Source organism: Ahaetulla prasina, chromosome 4 (genome assembly GCF_028640845.1).
Source record: "Ahaetulla prasina isolate Xishuangbanna chromosome 4, ASM2864084v1, whole genome shotgun sequence".
NCBI lineage: Eukaryota > Metazoa > Chordata > Lepidosauria > Squamata > Colubridae > Ahaetulla > Ahaetulla prasina.
The window spans coordinates 146,548,442-146,558,369 of NC_080542.1; the positions used below are offsets into that span (position 1 = coordinate 146,548,442).

The 9,928-nt window shown below is 45.4% G+C and overlaps 1 protein-coding gene across 1 annotated transcript in view; it reads right to left on the reverse strand.

Annotated features, from left to right (window-relative positions):
• OBSCN (obscurin, cytoskeletal calmodulin and titin-interacting RhoGEF) overlaps positions 1 to 9,645 on the reverse strand; it is a 266,194-nt gene extending 256,549 nt beyond the window's left edge. The window contains exons 1-2 of the mRNA XM_058182772.1: positions 9,451 to 9,645; positions 711 to 1,842 (exon numbers count right to left, since the gene is read on the reverse strand). Coding sequence (XP_058038755.1) covers positions 711 to 1,833 — 1,123 coding nt within the window. The 5' untranslated portion in view covers positions 1,834 to 1,842; positions 9,451 to 9,645. The remainder of the gene's footprint in view (positions 1 to 710; positions 1,843 to 9,450) is intronic.
• Positions 9,646 to 9,928: the final 283 nt, after the last annotated feature.

The window sequence follows — 9,928 nt, forward strand, 5'->3', positions numbered from 1 at the left end:
TGCTGGTATGATCTGATATTATTTTCTTACACCTTCTCGTCCAGTGTTTGTCAACCTTGATAACTTGAAGGCAGCTGAAGCTACAGCCACTCACCTCTGATGATCACCAATACAGAACTGTACAACTGTCCTGCCAAGTTGTCTTTTCTTGAGCCTATTGTATTACACAATGGAGGATCTATAGCCACTCATCTTTGACAATTACCAACACAGAACTATAGCTTTGTCATAGTCAGGGGCTCTGTAGCATAGTAAGAATCGAAGAGTGGTGTTAAAGGATAGGTCGCATACAATAGTTTCAGGGAGAGAAAGTTTATGTGCAACTTGAATATTTTTTAGATTCAGTGACTTTATGTAAAAGATAGCCACTCTACCACCTCTTTGGATTTCACAATCTGATTGATAGACTTGATGTTCTTTGTTTGAGATAATGGAGTCAGGAAGGGATGAGTTCAGCCATGTTTCACAAACAAAAATGATATCGAATGTACCACTGTTTAACAAGAGGATAAATTCAGGTAATTTGTTAACAATGCTTCTCGCATTTATCAATTTGCATTTGAGATCTGTAGTAATTGGTGTTGAAGAGGTAAGGGGCTTGCATACCTAGTTTTGGATGTTGGTAGGTTGGTGTACAACAGCTTTGTCCTGACAAATTGTCTGGTCTGGAGCCCATTATGTGACACAATGGAGGATCTATGGCTACTCACCTTTAACAGTTACCAACACAGAACTGTAGGTCTGACCCGCCAGATTTGAAGCTGTGCAGGTGTAGAGGCCGTTATCAACCTGTTTGCAGAAGAGGATCTTCAAGACAAAATTCTCTTGCTCGTCCTCGTAAATTATGTGTCTCCGGCTCTCCAGGATCACCTCTCCATCCTTCTTCCAAACCGTCTCCGGTTTGGGTTCTCCGGTTACGTAGCAGCTCATTTTGGCATGCTTCCCCTCGGTGACAGTGAAGCTCCGGGTGGTGACTCGATAATATGAACCTCCATCGCCTCGGAGTCCCTTGGAGGTCAAGCTAGCAGCCCGTTCGTAATCCAAGGACAAGCTCAATCCGAGTTTGGACCGTCCTTCGGTGGAGATCAGGGAGTCTACTTTGGACAAATCGCTCTTCCGGATTTCTTCTCGTCTTTTCTGCATGTGGGATAACAGTGGAGAGGTCTTGCTACCGATGTCATCTATACTGTGTCTCGTGCTGCCTGGGCTGTACGAATCTGGAAGATCTACCATCAATGCAGCGGCTGCGCTGGAGGATCCTAAAGGATTCTCTGCACGGCAAGTGTAGGTCCCGCTGTCTCCCAGATGGGTACTTTGGATCTTCAGAGCGTTCTTCTCGCCCTGGGATTCAATCCGGATCCGGTTGGAGTCAGATGATTTGCCCAGATGCTTCCCGTCCTTCTCCCAGTTGATGGCAAGGGGAGGACTACCTTGGACGATGCACTTGAACATGGCATCTTCACCCATGATCACTCGGATGGATGTGGGCTTCTGGATGAAGTACGGGGCCGATTCTGTCACGGTGGTCTGCTCACCGACTTTGATACTGACGGCGGCGAAGGCTTCCCCAATGGTGTTCTTGGCCCGGCAGATGTACTGACCGCTGTCCTCCAGGCTCAAGTTGTAGATGGTGAGACGATAAAGGTCATCATCCTCCACCATCTTGAAGCGTCCTCCCGTCTGGATGGGGAGTTTGTCCTTCTCCCAGCTCACCAACGGGATGGGGTTGCCAATGATCTGGCAGCTCAGGGTGGCATCTTTGCCCATGGAGACCACGAAGGCTTTGGGCCTTGTCAAGAACCTCGGGACACCGCTGTAGGAAATGTAATCCATCTTGATGGCCTACAAGAAGGAGAAGGACAACGACCATGAGGAGCAAGAAAATGAACTTTGTGGACACTAATGAAGGGTTGTGACTTATGACCATTCATTGAGTGACTGTTTGAAATTACAACAGCATGGGAAAATGTGATTTATGAGCAGTCCTTGCACTTACAACTTTAGTATATTCCCCTGGTCACTAAACATGTTTGTAAGTCGAGGAGAACCTGAAGAATATTATGCATTAACATTGACATTATGCATTATTCTCTACATTGCAGTAGAGAACACTACTGCAATGCTCTCTACATGGGGCTCCCCTTGAAGAGCACCCGGAAGCTCCAACTGGTCCACGCGGGTGATAGAGGGAGCCCCTCGTGGCTCCCATGTGACATCTCTCCTGCGCGGCTTGCACTGGCTTCCGGTGGTCTTTCAGGTGCAATTCAAGGTGTTGGTTACCATCTTTAAAGCACTCCATGGCTTAGTACCGGGCTATTTACGGGACCGCCTACTGCCACCAACAGCCTCCCATCAAGCTGTGCGCTCCCACAGGGAGAGCCTCCTCAGGGTGCCGTCGGTTAGACAATGTCGACTGGCGGTTCCCAGGGGGAGGGCCTTCTCTGTGGGGGCTCCTGCCCTCTGGAATGAGTTGCCTCCGGGGCTTCGCCAACTCCCCGACCTCCGGACCTTCTGCCGTGAGCTGAAGACTCTTTTATTCCATCGAGCAGGGCTACCCTAAAAATGCTGTTTTAATGGGGTTTTAGATTGTTATTGTTTAGTTTTTAGGAAAATTTGGCCATAAGTTATATTAATTTTATCCTGTTTTTAACTTGTATAATAACGTGTTTTTTAAATTGGCTGTTAACCGCCTTGAGTCCTTCGGGAGAAGGGCGGGATATAAATATGATTAATAAATACATAAATAAATAAATTATGAAAATCAGTAGAACATTATGATCAATGTACCATCCCGGTACAGTCAGCTGCAACCGCGGCTGACTGTTGGGGGCGAATCATTGGCCCCAATGGAGAGGGTGCGCAATCTGGGTGTTCTCCTGGATGGACGGTTGTCCTTTGAAGATCACTTGGCGACCGTCTCCAGGAGAGCTTTTTACCAGGTCTGCCTGGTCCGCCAGTTGCGCCCCTTTCTAGACCGGGATGCCTTATGCACGGTCACTCACGCCCTCGTCACTTCTCGCCTGGACTACTGCAATGCTCTCTACATGGGGCTCCCCTTGAGGTGCACCTGGAGACTTCAGTTGGTTCAGAATGCAGCCGCGCGGGTGATAGAGGGAGCCACTCGTGGCTCCCATATAACACCGATCCTGCGCAGGCTGCACTGGCTACCTGTGGTTTTCCGAGTGCACTTCAAGGTGCTGGTTACCACCTTTAAAGCGCTCCATGGCATAGGACCGGGATATCTTCGGGACCGCCTTCTGCTACCACATGCCTCCCACCGGCCGGTACGCTCCCATAGAGAGGGTCTTCTCAGGGTGCCGTCAGCCAAACAGTGTAGGCTGGCGACCCCCAGGGGGAGAGCCTTCTCTGTGGGGCACCTACCCTCTGGAATGAGCTTCCCCCAGGACTTCGACAACTTCCTGACCTCCGGACCTTTCGCCGCGAGCTGAAGACGTATCTATTCTTCCAAGCAGGACTGGCTTAAATAGGGTTTTTAAATATGGATTTTATTGGGGTTTATTTTATATTTTGTATTGTATTTTAAATTTTAGGCCATATTGAATAAGTTTTTTAAAGAGTGTTTTTATTGTAATATATTGTATTATTTTATCTGCCTGTTCACCGCCCTGAGTCCTTCGGGAGAAGGGCGGTATAAAAAATATTTTTGTTTTGTTTGTTTACATTTATATCCCGCCCTTCTCCGAAGACTCAGGGCGGCTTACAGTGTGTAAGGCAATAGTCTCATTCTATTTGTATATTTTTTTTACAAAGTCAATTTATTGCCCCCCCAACAATCTGGGTCCTCATTTTACCTACCTTATAAAGGATGGAAGGCTGAGTCAACCTTGGGCCTGGTGGGGCTTGAACCTGCAGTAATTGCAGGCTGCTGTGTTCTAATAACAGGCTCCTTACAGCCTGAGCTATTCTGGCCCCAACTGTGGTTGTAAAGCATGGATGACCTGTAATCAGCAGGGATCACAGGAATCCTTTGGGTACAATAAACATGGATACTATCCACATCTCTATGGGCAGATAGTTCTTGACTTACAACCAGTTGCTTAGCGGCCCCTCAAAGTTACGTCGGATTTCCTTGGCGGTCTTATGACTCAGTTCTGAAGTTCTGAAGTTCTGACAGCCACCATGACTTTGGGCTCTCAGCCATCTGGACATTTCTGGTCATTTCAATGTTCTATGATCACATGACCATGTTTTACCACGATCCATTTAGTGACGGCTACAGAAAAGGTCATAAAATCAGGTCAGTTATGTGGATGACCTGATTTACAATCGCCATGACTTACTACCCTGATGGGCAGGCTCTGCTTCAGTTGTAACCCAAGAACTATCTCCCATTCAGCTCAAGAAAACCAAGAAGGCTTTGTGGGGGCGGGGGGGAAATCCACTTTATTTGGCTACAGTTACAGGAGCTGGAAATAGGTTATAAATAGGAAGGTAAAAGAATTATTCTGCATATTCCCTTTTGTTGAAAGGACTGATAATTTTAGGTTAATTCCTTCCACACTCCAGTGTTTCTCAGAGTTGGAGATGGGTAGACTTCAGTTCCCAGAATTCTCCAGCCAGCTAAGCTGGCTGAAGGATGGCGAGAGAGCCAATAGGTAAGTAAGTAGGTAGATAAAAGAAAGAAAGGAAGGAAAGAAGGAAGGAAGGAAGGAAGGAAGGAAGGAAGGAAGGAAGGAAGGAAGGAAGGAAGGAAGGAAGGAAGGAAGGAAGGAAGGAAGAAGAATGGAAGGAAGGAAGGAAAGAAAGAGAAAGAAAGAAAGAAAGAAAGAAAGAAAGAAAGAAAGAAAGAAAGAAAGAAAGAAAGAAAGAAAGAAAGAAAGAAAGAAAGAAAGGAAGAAAAAGATATGGATGGAGGGGTGGATGATAGATTAGATAGATAGATAGATAGATAGATAGATAGATAGATAGATAGATAGATAGATAGATGGGGCCTCTGGTGGCTCAACAGACTAATGCAGTCTGTTATTAATAGCAGCTGCTTGCAATTACTGCAGGATCAAGTCCCACCAAGCCCAAGGTTGACTCAGCCTTCCATCCTTTATAAGGTGGGTAAAATGAGGACTCAGATTGTTGGGGTCAATAAGTTGACTTTGTATATAAATATACAAATGGATGAAGACTATTGCTTAACATAGTGTAAGCCGCCCTGAGTCTTCGGAGAAGGGCGGGATATAAATGCAAAAAAAAAATAAAAAAAAATAGATAGATAGATAGATAGGAGATGGAGGAAGGAAGGAAGGAAGGAAGGAAGGAAGGAAAATAGTCCATAGGTGGAGTCAAAAAAGTCAAGATGGCCTACCATCCCTATCCACCTCATTGTTGTACTCCAGAGCGCTGTTCTATTTTCAACCTGAGTTCAAACCTCTCAGCCTCATCCAAATTTCTCTCCCCCATCTGTTAACGAGTTGTTATGCAAAGGGTGTGGCCCAACGCGACTTCCTACAATCCTGATGAGTTGGTCCCAGCTGTCTTCTCCTCCTGACCAAACCCCCACCCTCCTTCACGGTCCTTCGGTGGCCCCCGCTGCATTTCATACCATCCAACCCTTATGGTGTTTCCACCTGTCTGCAAACCTCAAACCCGCTACCCCACCAGTGACAGGTCTGGCCTGGATTCCTTTACTAACTTTATAATTCTTGCCTTACTTTTTGAGTCAAATCCAGATTTAAGCGAGATTTAGCCACACTGGATTAAAAAGTCAGTGGCCACCAAGGTCAAAATCTGCAATGTGGCGGACACTGCATGGCAATGGACATTTGCAACACCAGGTCTCCTATATTGCAGATTTTGACTGCCTGTATCAGTAGTCCTTTTTCTTTATCTTTCTTAAGCACGTTTTTCACTTAGCGACTGCAGTAATTCACTTAACAACCCTGGCAAAAAAGGTCGTAAAATCAGTTGCTCTTCACCTCTGATAATTTTTAGGTAAATAAATAACGATGAGACTTAGGGATTCGATACAGATAGCCCTCAACTTACGACCACAATTGAGCCCAAAATTTCTGTCGCTAGCGAGGCATTCGTTAAATGAATTTCGCCCCATTTTATGACCTTCCTTGCCACAGTTGTTAAGTGAATGACATGCTTATTAAGTGAAACTGGCTTCCTTCCCCACTGACTTTGCTTGTCAGGAGGTCACGAAAGGGGATCACGTGACCCTGGGACACTACAACGGTCATAAATATAAGACAGTTGCTAAGCATTTGAATTTTGATCATTTGACCCTGGGGATGCCAACAATCACAAGTGTCGTAAGTCCCTTTTTGCAATGCCGTTGCAACCTTGAACGGTCACGAAACAAACTGTTGTAAGTCGAGGACAACCTGCACAGGTAGTCCTCGACTTACAACCATTAGTTTAGTGGCCGTTTGAAGTGGCAACAGCACTGAAAAAGGCAATTTACAATCGGTCCTCCCACTTACAACGGTTGCAGCACCCCAGGGTCATGAGATCGCCGTTTGCAACCTTCCCTGATGGCTTCCAACAAGCAGAGCCAATGGGGATAGCCAGATTCACTTAACAACCACACAATTCACTTAGCGATGGCAGTGATTCACTTAACAACCACAGCAAAAGAACATTGTAAAATCAAGCACTACGCATTTAACAACTGCCTTTCTTAGCAATGAAAATTCTGGTCTCAACCTTGGTCGTAAATCAAGAACTGCCTGTAGAGATTCAGGAAAAGTGGTCAGCTCTGATGATAATCTCGTTTTAATTCTTCCATTTTTATCAAGTGCAAATTTTCCCTTGCTAAACAAAACAGAATGTTTGAGAATCCTACAAACACGAAATTATTTGTCTTGTAAACTGTAATAGCTTTCTCAGAACCATCCAGCTACTTAGAGAAGAGGCTATCTCTGAGCATATGAAGAGTATTTTTCATCATGGGACAAACAACAAGGACAAGCAACCAGCTTTTGGTCACGCAGAAATGCCACACAAAACAAAATAGCGATAGTCATACAACGTAATGGTTTGCTCAAGAGGTAGTCCTTGACACACAACCGTTCATTTAGTGACGGTTCAAAACAACGGCACTGAAAAAGTGACCATCTTTCAGTTACATTTTCTACAGCATTGCCAGGGTCACGTGATCGAAATTCAGACGCTTGGCAACTGAGTCGTATTTATGACGGTCGCAATATCTCGGGGGTCTCCCTTTTTGCGACCTTCTGACAAGCGAAGTCAAGGGGGAAGCCAGATTCACTTAACAACCATGTTTCTAATTTAACAACTGCGGGGATTCGCTTAACAAAAAAGTCACAAAATGGTGTAACGCTCACTTAACGACTGCCTTGCTCAGCAACGTAAATGTTTGCCTCAGTTGTGGTGGTGGACAACTGCACTCAATAAATACTTAATTTTTAAAAAAAATAATGCATGCTTAGCTTACGGGTCCACGTTCTGTAAACATAATTCAGAGATTATTCATACCTCAGGAGCGCCAATCTTTTTCAACCTAATATGCCTATGGGAAGTCATCGACTTACAACCAGAATGAGATCAGAATTTCCACCACTAAGGAAGGCGATTGTTAAATGTGTCGCGTGCCTGCTCTTGCAACCTTTTTAACCCCTTCTGTTAAGTAAATCACTGCAGTTATTAAGTGAATCAGGCAGCCATTAAGTGAATCCAGCTTCCCCCATTGATACCGATTTGGCTGGGAATGTTGCAAATAGCGATCTTGTGATGCGGGCACGATGCCAGTTTGCCAAGCACCCAAATTTTAATCACATGACCATGGGGATACCATCAGCGGTTGTAAATGTGAGGACCAGTTGTAAGTCCCTTGTTTAAGCGCTGTTGTAAGTCTGGTTACTAACAAATGGTTGTAAGTCATGGATAACGGATATTCAAGTCATTGATATTCAAATCAAGGTCTCCAAATAAACACCCCTTATATCCAATAAATTTAAAACCATCATGATTACATACTATCACATTATAGGGCCACCCACAAAGCCTCTGCAGAGCAATCCAGATCAAGTCTACCCTCAACTCCAACAGATGGAGTGACTTTGGGTGATTTACACCCTTCTCCTTTCGTAGCCTGTCCTACCTCGCAGGGCTCCACTGTAACACTGGAATAATAATTAAAAACGAAGCTAGGCCAACTCCTTTCCCGATTAGAAAGTCAAATCTACATTTAGTACAGCTAAATCCTCGACTTGCGACCACAATTGAGCCCAAGCTAGGTGAGACATTAAGTGGATTCTGCCTCATTTTACGACCTCTATTCCCGAAGTTGTTAAGTGAATCACTGCAGTTGATACATTAGTCACACGGTCGTTAAGTGAATCTGGCTTCCCCGTCGACTTTGCTGGTCAGAAGGTCGCAAAAGGAGATCCCAGGGCACGGCAACCGTCATAAGTTCATGGCCAGTTGCCAAGCATCTGAATTTTGATCATGGGAAGGAGCGATGGTTGTAACGGTGGAAAAGGGGTCCTAAATCACTTTTCGTTGCAACTTTGAACGGTCGTTAGACGAACTGTTGCAAGTTGAGGACTGCCTGCAAGTATATTTTTAGAAAAATATAACTCTTCCCATCTGCTTGGACGGTGTCAAAGGAATAATCTCGATTGCAGTCAAATCTTAGAGCAGATTCCATGCAATGCGATGGATGCTCTCTTCAGCTAAATAAAGGAGGGTGGGGGGGGGGGTTAAGGCATGCTTTTTGCCTATTGATCCCCAGGCTGTATATAACAGGCAAACACGACTCAGCCACTCCATTCCAGCCAGGCCTGATCACTGACCGATGGCTCTTAAAATAGCCTCAGCTGTCCAGCTCTATCTATCTTTTTTGCAGAGCTCCCCTGGAGAAATTCAAGCTGAGAACTGGAGGCAGGAGAATAAGCAGAGGAGATTTAATACTTAGAATTGCTCACATGCTGAAATCTGGAGTTTCACCCAACGCAGAATTTTTGCAAGACGCTTCCTTATTTAGGAAGAAAAAGTCAAGCCAAAATAAAAAATCAAAAAAATAAATAAATCAATGCCATATTCCCCACCCCGTGCGAATCATGAAAAGAGCATTTTCCTGCTCAAACTCCCCCACCCACCCATGAAATCTAAGTTATTTCACTTTTAAACCGACATTTAAAATCCTGCCTGGGTTGAATTGGCCTCTCCCAGGAAAACAAACAAACAAACCTGCTTTCCAGGTTCGCCCTGTGATTTGTCTGAAATGGTATATAGGGTTTCCTGCCTGAGCAGGGGGTTGGACGAGAAGACCTCCAAAATCCTTTCCAACTCTTTTATTGATATCCTGAGGTTGAAAATCAAAACTGAATTTTTTTGACTTTCAACCTTACAAACGAACATGGAGATGGGTAGGGAGAGAGGGGGGCGGGGAAGTCAGAGCATTTCTTCTCAACAAGCCACCATTCTCTGGTCTGTCCTGTCCGGAGCGAAATTGAAGGACCTTACCTGGGGTCTTTTTTTCAAGCCTCTTTAATTGGGACGATGGACAGGTTCTTGACCATTTCAGTAACCATCCAGAAGACGGTGGAGAGGAGGCTAGGAGGGTTCAGGGCACCCCTTTTCCCCCTCCCAGCCCCCCCCAGGAAGAAGAAAACAGAAACCCCAGTGAGGTTGGGGATGTGCAGAAGGCAAGCCCCCAGACTCGCCGTGATGACCCCTGGCTTTAGCTGAAACCCAGCTCCTCCCTTGAACTATCTCCACCAGTCATGTTGGTTTGCTGACGTGATCCTCTCCCGGCTGTCCATCTCCAAAATAGTCCTAGGTGTCAGTTGGTAGGCAGATTAAATTTCATCCCTCTTGCGGTGCCTCAAAAGGCATCGCGTAGGACGGTGGTGGTGGGGGCTGCGGTGAGGAGTGGGCGCTGCTAGTTTGACTCAGTGTGGGACAAGATTGCTGGAGGCTAAACCTTATGATGAACAATTGC